The sequence below is a fragment of the Alligator mississippiensis genome, chromosome 10, assembly GCF_030867095.1.
Source record: "Alligator mississippiensis isolate rAllMis1 chromosome 10, rAllMis1, whole genome shotgun sequence".
Taxonomy (NCBI): domain Eukaryota; kingdom Metazoa; phylum Chordata; order Crocodylia; family Alligatoridae; genus Alligator; species Alligator mississippiensis.
The window spans coordinates 38,374,489-38,391,082 of record NC_081833.1 but is presented as its reverse complement, the minus strand read 5'-3'; the positions used below and the strand labels follow the sequence as shown (position 1 = coordinate 38,391,082).

Genomic DNA, 16,594 nt, shown 5'->3' with positions numbered 1-16,594 from the left:
TGCTTAGAGAGAAAAGTCCAAACTCTGCCTCCTAGCAATTCCATTGACTTTAAACAGAGTGTAAACTAGGTTGGAGCTTGGCTCAGAGAATCCAGGGGCAGCTTGCAAGTTGTGGAACACTGTTGCTTGTTTGTAGCTTGTATAGTGTGTGGAATTAGGCAAAACATACTGCCCCAGTAAAGATCCCAGTCTTTTAAGTAAAAACCCATGAGTTAGAATCGCAGCATTTTAAGTAAATGAGTAACGTCTGTAATGGTTCATGCTTTGATGCCTTTGACTTAACTTATGTCAGGTCTCTGCTAGGTCAGGTGGATTCTACTTGGTTGGAGGTTCCTGCAGACTCTCTCTGTCTCTCAAGTGCCTGTATTTTGGAATATTTCTTTGTAGTGTATCATCAAAACGGTGGAAGTGGAGTCATCCAAGGCAAAGCAGGCTCTGTGTGAAGCTCAGTCCCGAAACCAGTATTTGCAGGAGCAGGTGGGCATGCAGAAGCAGGTGCTGAAGGAGATGGAGCAGCAGCTTCAGAACTCACATAAGACTGCAGCCCAGCTTAGAGCCCAGGTATTTATTACAGCTCAGAGGGTGGGAAAACTGTCAATTTGTCTGTGAGAAAGGGACAAAAATGGCTACAGGAATGTGACAGATTGCAGTCAGCCTTGGATGTAGTGCCACAGGGGAGATAATGGGGAAAAACTTGGAGGGGTTCCATTGTAAAGTTACTTCCTGTTGAATGGGTCCTTTTGTTTAGTGTATGTGTGTGTCTTATTCATCTTGTCCCATAGCGTGTGGTAATAAGTACAGCAGTGTGAAGGTTGGGGAACCCACAGTGCTAATAAGGCTGCCATCAGTTACAGGGAGATTAACTGCTCTGTTGTGGTTTCCTTCCTAGATCATGCTTTATGAGTCTGAGCTGGAGCAGGCTCATGGACAGATGTTGGAAGAGATGCAGAAGATGGAAGATGAGAAGAACCAGGCCATTGAAGAGGCATTTGCACGAGCTCAAGTAGAAATGAAAGCGGTCCATGAGAACCTAGCAGGTGAGGAATAAGGGAAACTAATGTGTGTGCTGTGTAATGTCTGCATGATTCAGGTGCAGGGGAATTCCTCTTTCAGGTGAGGTAACAGATACTCACATGACTCTGGACTTGCTCAGGAGTTAGTCAGTGGAAGCTGCAGTTGAATTTAGACGTGCCCTACAGCAGTAGTTCTCAACATTTTTTGTACCAGGACCCATTTGTAAACATCAATAGCCAGTCCCAACCTAGCATGTGGGGCATGAGGGTCCCCAAGCAGCTCAGGTGCCCCTTGCAGGCTGGAAATCTGACAGCCTGCAAGGAAAAAGCCACGGTTTCCCATGTTTTTTCCTTTAAAGGAGAATCCATTTTTAAAGTTCATTCTTAACCATTTCATATTTTTGACCCACTTTTGGGTCGTGACCCACAGGTTAAGAAACGCTGCCCTACAGCATTAGTGGCTCACCCCACCCCTCATGCTTCTCTGTCATCCACCCTGTTGGTCATTTGCATTCAGGCTTAGAGCCCCAAATCAGGGGAAGGGTTTGTTTTCTTGAAGGTAGAGTCCTCTCTGTATGTAGGGCAACAGCCTCTCTTTAATGTGAGACTTATTAATCATCTTGTTTATGTGCAGGAGTCCGGACAAATCTCCTCACACTCCAGCCAGCGCTCAGAACCCTCACAAATGACTATAACAGCCTGAAACGGCAGGTCCGAGACTTCCCCCTCCTACTTCAGGAGACCCTACGCAATGCCAAGACAGAGGTGAGCAAGATGGGGGAGTTCTTACTCTGCACTGCTTCAGGACCAAGTGGGTATCCTTCTTCTGCAACATTTAGTCTTGCTATTTGAATCCGAGAGAGACCCATGAGTTCCCTGACATGGGATGCCAACCTCCCCTTTTTGTTGTTAGGTTTACTGAGCAGAAAGTGTTGTGCTGCGGGGGGTGGGTTCTATATGTTCACATGTAGCTCAGTCTGTGTCTCTGCTCCCTCAGATTGGGCAAGCAATTGAGGAGGTAAACAACACAAATCGAGAGCTACTAAGGAAATACCGGAGGGAGCTCCAACTCCGCAAAAAATGTCACAATGAGCTGGTGCGGCTGAAAGGTCTGTATGAGAGGAGGGTTTTCTGGACAAGTCACGTTCATCTTCCTGTAGCAGCAGAAATACACAGAATTCCCAGTACAAGTGCTGTTACAGGATGGAAGTTAGACCCTTGCTCAAGCTAGAATCACTGACTTTGAGGTGGGGAGTTGGAAGGAGAGGTGACCTTAAAAAAAGGGACAGGAACTTACGTATACTAACTGACGTATTTATAAGAGCCCGAGGTCTCTCTTGAAATCGTAACCATTTGAGACATGGTTTAATAGTTCAGATGATTGTCCCCATGCAGGAGCCACATCACTCTCCAGTAGAGGTGCACCAATACATCAGTCCGATATCGGATCAGCACCTATGTAAAGAAAATTTATTGTATGAGAAATCGGCCTGATGTGGCTGATAATTTGGCCGATAAATGCCCATGCTTACACACAGCTGCAGTGCAGCACGTAGGCAGCAAGGAGCACAGCCTGGCAGCTTGGAGAAGTGCATGCAGCTGGTAAGTCTGTTGTAGTGGAAGGGGAGGGGGGAAGGAAAAGGTGTTGGGGGGGCAGATGAAGGCCCCCACGGTGAGGGAGGAGTGGGGCTGGGGCAGGGGCTGGGACAAGCTCTGCCCAGCTGGGGTGGGGCAGGTGCGGGACAGAGCCGCGGCTTGTCCCTCCCGGACGAGCAGCAGGAGCAGCGGTGGGAATCTCTAGATGAGTGGCCGAGGGCCAGACCAGTGGCTCCTGGACAAGCAGTACGCAGTGGCGGGAGCCACACACCCCTTCCTGCTCCATCCCGTGCCCACCCCTCCCCAGCTTGCCCCAGCCCCACTCCTCCCTCACTGCATGGGCCTTTATCTGCCCCCCCCACACCCCTTCCCTCCCTGTTCCCCACACCAGACTTAACACCTGCACACAGCTCTCCAAGCTGCAGGGCTGGTATTGGAAATCAGATCACTATCAGCCGATATTCCTCCTTAAAAATGAGCTATCGGTATTGGCCCCAAAAATGTTTATCAATGCACCCCTGCCCTCCACCCATCCAGTGCAGCACCCAGGCAAGCAAAGGAGTCCTATGGAAGGTTTTCTCAAGAGAGAGGTGAAACCAGATAATCTTGAGCAAGTTCAGCTCCCCCTGGATGAGCTGTGGCTTTGTCCTGCTCCAGCCCCACTCTTCCCTCACTGCGGGGGCCTGCCCTCCCCACGTCTCTTCCCTCCCCACTCTCCCCTTCACCACACCAGACTTTGCAGAAACACAGTGAGGAAATGATGGGGCATGCTGGAAAGCTAATAAGGTACCTGACCTTGTCTCTCTTTTTTTCATGTAAAGGAAATATACGTGTGTTTGGCAGAGTCCGGCCGGTAAATAAGGAGGATGGGGAAGGGCCAGAAGCTGTCAATCAAGTGACCTTTGACCCTGACGATGACGCTATCCTACATCTGATGCACAAGGGGAAGTTGGTGTCATTTGAACTGGACAAAGTTTTCCCCCCACATGCAACTCAGGAAGATGTAAGTCCTTCTATACCACTGTATTGGTGTGGACTTTGTCCAGAAAAGAGGTGTTGGGTCACTGTGAATTTGGACATGGACACGAGGTTGACAGTCACTTGCTTGTCCCTGATTTTTGTAGGGGAGAGATGGAGAAAAGACAATTAATGTGATTTAGTAGCGAACTGGGCACTTCCTTCCAGATTTAGCAGTAAGCAGGCTGAGTGGAATTCAGGTAGCCTTGCAGGCCATGCTTGGAAATGACTGGCTGCATTGGAATCTCTTATGTGTAACCTGTGCAAGGCATTAACCGGGGGGTGGGGGGAAGCAGGGGGACTGGATAAGTGAATATCATGCATTGTTTGCTTCCCTTTGGCAGGTGTTCCAGGAAGTTCAGGCCCTGATCACTTCTTGCATTGATGGCTACAATGTTTGCATATTTGCCTATGGACAGACAGGTGCAGGCAAGACCTACACTATGGAGGTAAAATTTCCTTTTAATTTTTCTCCATTTTTCCTTTTGGTCTCTCTTCCGGCTCTGTTTGCTATATTTTACAGCTCGGCATTGTCACTTCTGGATCAGCTAGGAAGTGTGCATGGGTAAACTGACAGTTGGGTAGATGGGTTGGTTCCTAGATGACTGTGTAATTGATATGGTCACGGGTGACTGTACAGGTTCCCTTTTTGTCACAGTGACTAAGACCATGAATGGATGGCTTGTGAATTCCTAAGTGTGTAACAAGTCACACATGGGCGACTGGTGCCGCCTTAGTCAGGGGGAGCATGTGCCCCCCCAGTGACTGGGGGGGTCCCCCCTGTGGCAAATCCTGCTGATTGTGGGGAGGGTCCCCCCCCACTGGCACTCTCAGGGGGTGCACGTTGCCACTGAAATTACATGCTGTCAACCACAAAAGGGTTTGGAGCGGAAGGTTGGACCTTGGTTTTTCTGCAGCTCCTTGGCTGTTCCCTTTCTTCCGCGGGGAGGCAGGACACTAATGTTAGTGATTCCACAGTGAGACGTGGACAGCTGTTTCAAGCTCTGTCCCAATGTGAGATCTTGGCCGCATCCTCACAAGTGTTCACTTTGAGCTCTGTAAGGAGTCCTGCACCAGTTGTTCTGTTATGTTAGTGCAGAGGAAGGAGTAACATGAGATTTTTCTTTTTCCCTTTGCTCATCAGGGAACTCCTGAAAACCCGGGAATTAACCAGCGAGCTCTCCAGCTGCTCTTCTCTGAAGTGCGGGGAAAAGCATCTGACTGGAACTATGTCATCTCTGTCAGTGTGGCAGAGATTTACAATGAAGCCCTGAGGTAAAAGGGGAGAAAAAGGGAAGGATGTGAGGCAGTAAAAAAGCCTGAACAAGAGGGGCAGGGATATCCTAATTTATGATGCATAGAGTAGCCCTAGGGGGAGGGCAAGCCTTGTGAGGAATACCAGGAGTGCCTGGGCCTCCAGACCCACTTTGTCCCTGCACCACCCTAAATGCCACTGGGGTTTTGTGCAAATGACACCTGCTTTTGTCTTATTTAGCAGGAAGTCTCTTTGTGCTTATTAGTCATGCAAATGCTCTGTGATTGGAAAAATAGAATTGACTCCCTTCAGTCCCATTCTCCTTTTAGGCTTGTCTTGCATTACTGCCTCTTTCACCAATCCCATGTATAGGTAATGGAACAGCTCACAAATCCTCAGCCTACCAAGATATTCCTTGGCAGTACGTGCTGTTCTTGGTATGTTGCAGGCCTGTAGCTCAGGCTGAGTGAGGGATTTTTCCCATCTTCCAGAACTCTTGCCTGGAATTCTTCCCAGCCCCTGGGTTCCTAAAATGCCTTCAGCTTATGTGGCTGCTTGTTCATGCCAGAACGTGCTCAGACATCAGCTAACAATGAGATTCTCTTCCTCCCCCACTCCATGCTTGTTCTCATCCTCTCTCTCTTTTTTTCTAATAGATTTGGAAGCCCTAGGAATAATTAATTGGGGAGTTTTTTTAACATTAAGGGGTTTTGCCTGTGCATTGTGCCTTCAGCATTCTGCTTGATACACTGGGAAACTGAGAACTAGGGTGTGGAAGAATGAGAAGTATTTTCCTTCTCTGCATTCTTCCTTGTGTGGACTCTGTCAGGGTGAGAGCTGGCAGGGGGTGGAATGGAAAAGATGGTACCACAAGAATGAGTTAATACAGGAGCCAGATCTAGTGAACCTGAGAAGGAGACTGTCTGGTTGTGATATAATAAAAGCCACAAAGCCAAATGTGATTTGGATCAGGAGAAATGAGGACTGGAATTTCTGAATGTGGCCATGTCTAGGAGCCATACAGCTATTTTGTGTTACACGTCTGACCGACAGATAACCCAGAGAGTATAGAAGAGTTGAGATTCTATAAATATATCATGAAACATCCCAGTGAGGGAATGGTTCCTTTTGAAAAATCTTAGGACAACTGAGCAGTTAGTCTGTGCTCACCCCGCCTTCCTCTGACCTCAGCCAGTTAAACACTTATTAGTGGGCAACCACTGGGAGGAAGAGGCTCAAGGGAGACCTACTTTCCTAATGGTGGAGGAAGCTTGTCCTCTCTAGGCCGCAATCCAAATGACTGGCAGGGTTGCGGAGGGAATCAAATAATAGGAACCTGTACTGCCATCACCTGTATCTCTTTAGCTGGAGAGATCAGTTCACTTGTAGTCAGATTAAAAAGCCTTGTGTCCTTTGTGTGTGACAAACCATTCATGGAGGAAATGTAAAATGACTCAGTGTAGGGGGAGTCACTTTATTTGTCATTTCAGGGACTTGCTTGGGAAGGAGCCTCAGGAGAAGCTGGACATCAAGTTATGCCCAGATGGCAGTGGGCAGCTGTATGTTCCAGGGCTGACAGAGTTCCAGGTGCAGAGTGTTGAGGATATCAACAAGGTAAGAAGATGGAGACCCAAGGGTATGTCTACCCTGCAGTAACTGAGGCCGGGTGTTGCCACCAGTGTAGCTATGGTAGCCTAGAGCTCGTGACCAGATGAAAAATCTGCCTGAGAAGCTGGGTGAATGCTGCCTCAGCTATGCTAGCTCTAGTGCAAAGCCAGTTTGGGTAGTTCTGCACAAGCTGCAGTCACACTGATTATAGACCAAAGGAGGCAGAGAAGGTCAGAGAAAGTACCCAGTGATGGAGCGAACTAGGTAGAAGTTACTTCATGGAGAAGTATAAACCACCCCTCTGCCTTGGAGAGATTTACCGGTATTCCAGCTTCTGGAAGCATGGAGATGAGCTGCTGAAGTAGTGTGAACAGTGTATGGTCAGATGGGTGCCCATGCTTCATACCTCCATGCATAACATGAAGGGAAGGAGGCCCAGATCTTAAGCCCTTCTAGACTCCTAAATGCGGTGTTAGCCTCTAGACCATATGCATCAGACTGAATCGGAAGCACCAGTAGAAGTAGCCCAGGAGGCAGCCTGTAATACCAGCTGCATTTTTGTACACGTGTGGATTTGCTGCAATTTCATTGTCATGGTTCAGCACTTTGCAAGAGTAAATGGGGAAGATATGACAGGTTTGTGCAGAACAGAGATAAGCAGAAGTCTGAAGTATGTTTTATGCTTTACAATGGCGTGCACTTGTAAGGGGAAAGGGATAGTGGTAGATCAAAATAGGGCCCTGCGTATAATGTGACAAATGCCACATTGACAGGAGCATCTTGGAAGTCGATACCAAATAGCTTAAAAATAAGAATTCTTATGATTGGGTGGCTCTTGGGGTATTAGCAGGTTACCAGACATTTCACCTAATTTTACTGCATCTCAGTAGGGACTATAATTTGTCAGTGGATGGCTGCAGTTTGTGAAGAGCTCTTAGGCCACAGGCCAGTTCACAGGATCTAATTGTTCATGGTATAAATCCCTAATACTTTCTGCATGGACACTAGCTTTCATCTTTGTTGGGAATCTCTGAAGACAAATTTGTCCCTCTGTGAATGGTTCCACCAAAAAAGGTTGAGATGAATGAGCAGAGAGGAAGCTGGTAAAGAGGGCTGGTAACTGCCAAGTGCAACCACACCTATAAGAAAGGAAAGACTTACCATCCACCTTAGTCTTGCCTAAATTCTAGTCATAAAAAATGCAGAATAATGCTGCATAGTGGTCAGAGAGATGCAGAAAAGAGTAGGCTGCTGTGTTTCCACATAAGAAAATGCCAGATGTGGGCTGGATACATCCAAAAAGTCTGTGAAGATACACAGGTTCAGCTTGTGCCTCTTTCCTAGGTGTTTGAATTTGGGCATATAAACAGAGCGACTGAGTGCACCAACCTGAATGAGCACAGCTCACGGTCTCATGCTCTCCTTATCATCACAGTAAGAGGATTTGACTACAGCACAGGACTTAGAACCACAGGTTTGTCTCTCTTGCTAGGGTGGAGGGGGAGGAGCTGTAATGATCGCTTTGAGGGACACAGTACTGAGGATTTGGGTTTGGACTCCTGAATTGGGATTCAATGAAAAACATGGACTAAGTTGATACCACCAAATAGCTGGTGTATGCTTATCATAGAAACAGAAACACACCCCATTTAGCACTGTGGGGAGTCTGTGCATGGGGCTGGTATGCTCAGGGGGTTGCAGATCAGGACTGAGAGACAGTGGCAGAGCTGGGAAGTGATGCATTCAGCATGGGGATGAATTGGTAGGATGCTGCAGCTAGTTTTTAAAGAAAGCCTTGTTAATCAACACCTGTTACATTTGCTAAAATAAGGCACTCATTGTTTCATGCTTTGGGGCACCAGGTGATTGCTACAAGGGTCTACTGGGACCTTTTAAAAAACCCCCCAACCAATTGCTGTGTTCAGCAGTGCCTAAGTAGCTGTGTAGGTTTTGTATCATGTATAGGCAAGTGACGAGCCTGGATCTTGTGCTGCTTTAGATATAATGTGATGAACCCTAAGTTTATAAGCTGGCACTGGCCCATCCAGGATAGAGCTATCCACCTTTGCTCATAAAACAGAACTTAATGAACCTCTTAGCTGCAAGCTGAGCTGCAGGTTTCTTTCATTGCAGTTCTCATTATGAACCCCACCCCCCCACCCCAGCTCTGTGTTCTTAGTTCCTCCCCATGTTCAATAATTGCTATGTAGACCTCACTGTACCTGTTATTTCCACATGGCTCAAAAAGGTAGCTTTACAGGGCTATTAAGTCTGTGTCTAGTGTCTGTTCTAAAACTGTATGTATGTTTTTGGTTTCTGTCCCTACAGGGAAGCTGAACCTGGTAGACCTTGCTGGATCAGAGCGGGTAGGCCGGTCTGGGGCAGAGGGGAACAGGTTGCGGGAGGCCCAATACATCAACAAGTCACTGTCAGCACTAGGAGATGTGATCTACGCTCTGCGATCCCGCCAGGGTCACGTGCCGTTCCGCAACTCTAAACTGACCTACTTACTTCAAGACTCTCTTAGCGGAGACAGCAAAACCCTCATGATGGTGCAGGTAGGGTCTGGGGCCTGCTGGGCAAAAAGAGATAGGGGAGGAATACTTGTCTCTGACTGAGGAAACATTACGTTAACCAGTGCCAAATACTAAAGAAACACGGAATTCCGTGGAGCAGAAATGATGGTGCTGCTGCTGGTCGGAGGAAGTGACCTAAATGAGCTCTCTGTTCTCATAAAGGAAGTGCTTCAGTTTGGACGAGCACAGGCAGAAAAGGTTTCACTTGAGGTACACTGCTACTCTGAAAAAGGACCCTGTAACAAGGCCCAGGCCCAGTACTGCTCTACAGGTGTTGTCACTGATTCTCTCCAATGTGCTGACTTCAGAAATGGAAAGATAGGTTTTCTTCTAACTAGCAGCAGCTGCAGTTCTGCAAGTCAGCCTAAATTCCTTTCATCCCATCTATTATTGTCAACAATAAATGCTCTGAAGGCCAAAAAATAGTTTTAGCAACACCTGTGTATAACCCCTTTTTTCATATTATTATTCCTTCAGTGATACCTGTACTGTTCTGTTGCTATCTTTGAATTTGCACAGGTGTATCTGAGAGGATCTCAGCAGGTCCATTGCAGATACAGGAGAAGGAATAAATTTTGCTCCCTCAGGGACTGGCACAGGGACAGGGAAAGCTTCAGGGACTGAAGGGGAAAGACATCAGTGTAAGTTTGAGCTACAAAGGGAGAGAGCCGTGAGAAAATCAGTGCAGAAAGAAGGGGAAGTGTGCCAGCCTGAGTCTAGATGGCAGAACCTTGTCCCAGGGAGCATAGCACCATCTTCCAGGATACGTTTCTAGCACCAAAATCACTTCAGGTTACTGGGGATTCCCAGAAAGCTCCATTTACTTGTACATTTATAGTGCCAAGTCTTCCTTGTATTTTAGTTTCTCTCTCATAATTCTTTTGGCTGTGCATGAGAAGAGGGAGGGGAGCTGTTAAACTCCAGAAGATGAAGGTCACTGTGTTGTGTTTGGAAATGGAAAGATCTGAGGAATCTTGCACTAAGCTATTCATGTCCAGTCTAGGGTATAGGTGGGCTTTTTGCAGTGTTGTAGGTGTTCTTTCCCCAACTCCCTCTCCCAGCACACATTGCTGTGATTTAACATTATCATCTACTAAACAGCTATCCTCCAGCACACCTCTCTTTGTTCATGGATTGTGGTTTTTAAGTTTCCTGCATTATCTAAATCCCCTCCACACCAGGAATTCCACCAATAAATTACTGGAATGCCGATGTCTTCTCCCTTTGGAAGAGCCACTGAATGGCTGCCACCTGCTATAGCTTATTTCAGATCTCTCCCAAGCAGTGTGTGTCAGTTACAGGCAGCATAAGTGCACAGTGCTATACTGGGAAAGTATCGTTAATAATAGTGTCTTGGCAGCAGTGACATGATACCTTTGCTATGATTGACAGGTGGAGCTTAATTTTCTCTAGCCCCCCCACTTTAAGAGCTGTCTGCTGGCAACAGTTCCCCATCCAGGAACGCAGCCCCTGGTGCAAGCAGTATGGGAATGCGGGCTCAGGTGGCGCAAGGAGCTCAAATGCATGCCGTGCATTTCTGTCTGGCTGCAGGTCTCTCCAGCTGAGAAGAACACAAGCGAGACGCTCTGTTCCCTAAAGTTTGCTGAGAGGGTACGCTCAGTGGAACTGGGCCCTGTGTCCCGGAAAGCAGAGCTCATGTCCTGGTCCAGTCAGGAGCAGCTGGAGGTAACTAGACGATCCCAGGTGCTTTTTTTCTCTTCATTTTTTTGATGCATGCTGCCTGTTTCCTTGTGATGCATAACTCCATTCCCACCCCATAACTCTCCCCTGCTCTTTAACAGCCTCACTTCCTTTCGTACCAGCAGCATGGGTCTCCACATCCTTCTTGGCTCAACTTCTGGAAATTCCTCTGAGCCAGCCTCCCTGCGGAGCTGACATTGCTTGCAGTGGCTCAGAAAATGCCTGAACAGTTTCTCACTGCTGCAAGCAATGGGGATCCTGTAGGGTGATTGCTGTCTTGGCTATTTTTTAATCCCTTAATGATGCAGACCCTGGCTGCATTGGACACTTTTCTTCTTGAGACAGGACTCCTTGCTTGTGCTCAGATGTTGCTTCCCTTGCAAGCTCCCCTAGGCTAGCACAGGCTGTTTGGCTTTGGCTGTAATGGGCCCAACTGCAAGTAGAACTTAGTCCCTTTGGACACTTGCCTCTGCTCCTTTTCCACTTTTCTGGAGAACAACCTCTGTAGATACCATTTATGGTTGTTGGGTTTGGCCTTGTTTAGTTCTCTCAAATCAAATAAGTCATTTGCTTTCCTCCCCCAACCTTCCTTCTTGAGACTGTTTGACACTGTTTGTATGGCTGGATGCAGAAAGTCCAGAGTAACACTGGAAGAGGGTGGAGGAGTCATTCCATTTCTCCTGGAGTTGCCCCTGACTACAGAGTAGTATAAAGCTGTGGCGCACATCTCCAGGAGTGCTGTCTCTCATTTTCTCTGCTTCTTGACAGGTCAAAATGTCGTAGTCTCAACAGGGATGGGATCTGCCAGGACATTGAAAGCTTTCCACAACTCAGCAGAGTAGACATTTCTATTCCTTGCTTTCAGACCTTGCTCTAGACTAGTGTGCAAATGCACTCTTTAGTGAAAGAAACAGCTGTCAGCCTCTTGCCCAACTTCTGTGTTGTAAACCTGTTGTAAGAGGATGGTAGATAGAGACATCCTGATCCTACTAAGCCTTGAGGGACTAGCAGCTAATAATTCCCTATTGTTGATCTTCTTTGTAGACTGATCCCAGTCTCCTGTTCTCTCTTTCCAGAGTGAATCATCAGTAGCAGCCCCGCCTTCTATTCGAACACATTCTTCTTCTAACTCTGGGGCACCCACAGGGCGGGCAAGCTCTCTCCGGAGGAAGCTCCAGACTTCAGGTGGGTGTAGCGGAGAGGTCACCTTCAGTTTCTCTATGCTTCTCCTGCTTCATGTAACTCTTTCTAGTAAACATGGGTGTGAGTAACAGACTCCATGTTCTTCACTTGCTGCCCAAACTGTGCCAGTTCCCTCCTTATCACTCCTTTCAGGGCTCCTCAGAGTAGGAAGAGGAGTCATCTTGAAGGCGTTTTTGTATACTGTCTAGAAAGGTCCTGGCTCCTATCCCCAGTGAACCCTTGAGCATTGACACTGTGGCCTAGGATCTTGCTCAGGCAAATTACCTCATACAGAGGGTATGGTATGCAGGGTAAATTCACATTTCCTACAGGAGGTTAGGAAGTTCATGCCACAAGTGACTGAGAGATTGAATTTGGTATGTCTTACCTTGGTGTGTTGAAGGAGATTCTATGAGCTAAGAGAACTTGCCCAGGTGCCCACATACTCTGGCACCTTGTGCTGTAGCTTAGGCTGCTGTTATAGGGTCTCAACAGTCTGGCTACTCCATGCGGTGGCAAGACTGCTCCCCAGACGAATCGCAGAATGAACAAGTGTGTGCTCAGCAGAGACCCAGCTGCTTGTTCTCTTCATGTAAGCTCATTAGCCAGCCACTGATCATGTGGAGCAGTCCCAGTTAAGTCTCTCACTGTAATCTGCTATCCCCTTGCTGTGAAATTGACCTTAAATCTGATTCCACAGTGACTCTGCCTAGGCAGAGCTCCTCATCCTTTCTACTCTGTCACTGCTCCATCATCCATGTGCCTGGCTGTGGGTTTTTCATTGTAGTCATATGCTATGAGCATCTCTCATTTAGGGAACAGCAATGGCCATGTAACAATGCAAGGCAGCACAATGAAAATGCTTTGGCAACCTACCCTGAAAGGGAGGCTGCTGGTGAACTGGAGAAGGTGGTCTCTTTCTGGCATCGGGGATAAGGGAGTGGAAGCTATTCATAGATTCTACAGTAAAACCCTATTGTTCAATTTAATTTCAGCCTGACATTAGTTGCAGCCCTGGCTTCTGGGGAGGTGTGTGCAGGTATGAGCATCAGTGGGTTTAATTCTTTTAGCGGTGAAGGTCTCTGCTTCAGGACATTTTCTGCTGAGAAGATCAGATCTGCTCACTAAATGGTGAATGGGAGCCAGTGTTCTGGGAGTGGTGTGAAACAGGGTCTAGGGCACTGTCTTTTTGGTAAACCACGTTGCCAGGGTTTCAGCTGGGGGCCTTCTTTTGGTGGCGGCAGGGACAAGCTCTTAGACCCTACATGTGCAGCTTGCTTTAGAGACTGATGGGCAGGAGCTGCGTGTTGTTCTCTTTGCTGCTGTCTAGATGCTCTCTTCTTCTTTCCTTGTAGGAAAGCTGAGGCCAGTCCCTGTGTGAGGAGCACACCAGCAAGGGGAAGATGATCTGCTGTCCTCCACCCAATCAGTGCATGGTGCTAAGAATCACTCTTGAGTATTAAAAGAGGTGAAAACTTAATTGCCTCTCTTCTTCCACACCTATCTCATAGGACTAACAATGCAGACTGGGCACTTGTCCATTTGAATGGATCCATGAGCCAGAAGTTAAGATATTATTCCTGTCCAGGCTCCTGAGTGGAGGCAGAACCTTTTGCGCGCATGGACTCAGAATCACTGCACTGCAGATGTAAAATGTGGCTGGCAGGTGACAGGTTCTCCAGTCCATCTCTGAAAGAAGAGTCCTGGGTAGAGGACACAGGACAACCCTCCTGGGAGGACCTGTGTCCTTGCAGAGGATCTCCAAGCTTGGTGAGGGGCAACATGGGGTTCATTGCTGGCAATGGATATGCCTAGAGCTGGGTTCTGGTGGAACTGGAACCCAAGGGATTGTATCTCCTCTCTGGGACACTGTCAGCTGTTGGTTTTTATTTCCCATATGGAGGTTTTTGATCACTTTTAGGGGAGAGGGGAGCTGCCAGGTGCTCCTCCCATCTCCCTGGCTTTGTTTTTAAGACAATAAAAAGTATCGTCACAAGTGTTTGATTCCAGGCCAACAACCACATGTGTGTTTGCTTTTCTCTGTGCATAGTCGGGCTGGCTGTGTCAGGATCAGCTCATGGTGGCAGCTGTGTTGGCTGGGGAGGTGTGTGTGCTTCCTCACATACTTTGCTGCAAAACTTCTAAAGGAACCTGGTTGCCTCAGACAACCCAAACAGGAGATGCTTTGCTCAAGGTTTTCTGGCCAAACCTCATGAAGATCTCTTGGCATGTCTGTTACCTTCCATTGGATTCTGCCTGTTACATATCCGAGAGCTCTGGAAAAGACTGAACTTTGGATTACTCTGAGCTGATGGACACCCAAGGTGTGGTGCTGCATGTGCCTCTGTCTTGTGCCTGGATTTAAACAGCACTTACATATTGAGTGAGGCCATAACTTACTGCTCTAGAAGTCGCAGTCCATTGACTTGAAAACCCTCTTATATTTTCACAATTGCAAATATACCTTTTACCCTAAGCAGTACCTTCCTCTGTCTTAGCCAGGAGGATGGGGACAAGACCATGGAAAGGAGCGCTGACCAGTCCCATAGTTTTAGTTCTTCCCTGTTGTGTGTCCCTTGCTGTCCTGTCTCCCTTAGCAGGGAGCAGGGGTTATGTTTAGCATGGTATAAAATCACAGCTTGAGAAAAGGTAGCCAAGCCCCAGCTTTTACCCAAGGACTCGATTACTCTTTCTAACCTCAGTCCTTTCACTTCCTTCCTGTGTACTGGCATGATGCAGCCTGAAAAATTAGCTTATGAAAGCAGCAGCTGGCCATTGCTAATAGCAGCAGTGTGCTTCAAACCCTGGATTGCTCAAAGCCAACTGCAATGTCTTAGATCCAGCTCTTCTTCCACCACCAGGCCCAGTGGGCGTTTTAAGTGATTTTCATAGCTTTACTTGTCTTGCAGGAGATGGAAAGCAATAGGCATAGAGCGTAAGGCTAGATCAAAGCAGCCATTGCTGTCCTTAAATAACTGTTTGTGGCTGTGGTCCAGGCTTGCAGCTGAAACAGGTCAGACCAGCCAGCTGGTACCTGAAGTCTGGAGCTGTCTTGCTTCCCAAATTGGAATTTCTGTGGGCGCTCAATGCTGGGTTTAGCTCTGTCCTGTGTCTGAACCAACAAGGTTGAAATGACTAAAGCAGCAATAAAAAAAAAAAAGGGGAGTTGGTCTGTTCCCCTTGTTGTCTTCCATTCCTGGTTAGTCTGTACCTCCAAGTCCTACTGCTACATAAAGTGATGTCCAAAGTTTTTTTCCACCCCCTTAAGGACAGCCATGGTTTGTGACTTGCATAGCTCAGCAGGCTGAGGGGTCTGTTCCCATTGGCTTCAGCAACAGCAAGTTCAGACCCTAGCCCCAGTGCACAGGAAGCAGAATGCTAAAGAAGGGAACCCTTTCTTACCACCCCTGCCCTGCTCTTCAGCAGTACCCTCCCATTCATATTGCATGATTGTAATACAGGGCTGTGCAAAAAGCACTTGGAATGTGTCTGTGCAGGAAGGTGGCCACTGAGTAGCTCTGGAAAGTATATAAAAAGCTTCCAATTAACAACTGGTAAAGCTAGTTTAAATCTCTTTTCAAACATCCCAACGTAGGCTCATGGAAGTATCTGAAATATTCATAACCTGTTTACAGGTTTGCTGAATAAAACACAAGCAAGAACCCTCCCCTCTTTTGTGTAGTGAAGTTTGGATTTTGTCTAAGAGGGGTGTGGAAAATGGAAGGGAAAGCATTTGGAGCAGCTGCCCACATTGCCTCCTAGCAGGTGCATTGAAGAGTACAAGGTATGTTCTGGTCTCATATATTAGAGCAACCATTTCTAATGCACTGACTGCTCCTTCTCACAGCAGCTCTTTCTGCTGTTTCTCTCCCACAATGGGTTCTATTTAAAATCCAGCCTTTTTGTAAAATTAGATGTTTTTATGTATTTTAATAAAAAAAATCCTGTTTTGTAACAAAACATATTTTAAATAAATGGTTTAAAGCTAATTCTTCTGGGCTGCCATTCATTTGTCTGCTGCCAGTTTTGCTATCTTATGGACTGGTTGGGACAACAGCTCAGAACACTTGCTTCAAATTATCCTGTCACTTGCAAAATGGCCCTTTGATCAACCCTGCTATACTTTACTGCAGAGTATCTATTAAATCTCTTCTCTGGCTGCTGTTTACCAGGTTCTAAGGCATCTGTTGGGTTTTTTGCAAGGTGCTACTTGAGAAGTTTGTGAAAGCTTTTAGCATAATCCCCAGACTCAATCTTGGCTCTTGTTTGTTGTTGGGAGATGAGAGGTGAAGCTCTGTTTTGGTTTCTGTTTAGGAGTTAGGGGAATGGACAAAAGGGTAGTGTGCTTTAGGAACAGTCTTGGGAAGGGAATCCATTGTATGTTGTAGCTTTCATGTTGCTGGTGTTAAGGGCCTTGCTATACCAGTTAGAGCACTACCTTAAAAGTGCCAGCGTCCCATATGATAGGGTAAGTTGGAGGTTTCTGATTCAGTATTGCTGTTGTAAATGGGAAGAACACTGAAGGGCTGGACTGCATTCCAGCTGCAAGTAGATAGGAAAAGAGAACATCTTTCTGTCCAGCTCCTTGGCTAATAAGGTAGTTGTGAGTTCAGTGTTAGGAAAATAATGGGCCCATAGCTCAGTAA

The 16,594-nt window shown here is 47.1% G+C and overlaps 1 protein-coding gene across 5 annotated transcripts in view; it reads left to right on the top strand.

The window, feature by feature from the left end:
• KIFC3 (kinesin family member C3) overlaps positions 1-15,937 on the top strand; it is a 43,411-nt gene extending 27,474 nt beyond the window's left edge. For 3 of the 5 annotated variants that reach the window (XM_014597065.3, XM_006271693.4, XM_059713691.1), the window contains 13 exons: positions 388-561; positions 890-1,037; positions 1,648-1,778; positions 2,011-2,122; positions 3,431-3,612; positions 3,971-4,075; positions 4,771-4,901; positions 6,372-6,495; positions 7,834-7,963; positions 8,818-9,047; positions 10,617-10,769; positions 11,843-11,951; positions 13,304-15,937. In XM_014597065.3, the coding sequence (XP_014452551.1) occupies positions 388-561; positions 890-1,037; positions 1,648-1,778; positions 2,011-2,122; positions 3,431-3,612; positions 3,971-4,075; positions 4,771-4,901; positions 6,372-6,495; positions 7,834-7,963; positions 8,818-9,047; positions 10,617-10,769; positions 11,843-11,951; positions 13,304-13,329 (1,755 nt within the window). In that variant the 3' untranslated portion in view covers positions 13,330-15,937. Of the gene's footprint in view, positions 1-387; positions 562-889; positions 1,038-1,647; positions 1,779-2,010; positions 2,123-3,430; positions 3,613-3,970; positions 4,076-4,770; positions 4,902-6,371; positions 6,496-7,833; positions 7,964-8,817; positions 9,048-10,616; positions 10,770-11,842; positions 11,952-12,943; positions 12,988-13,303 lie in introns of all 5 variants that reach the window. The other 2 variants (XM_019497306.2, XM_019497305.2) reach the window with 2 other exon arrangements.
• Positions 15,938-16,594: the final 657 nt, after the last annotated feature.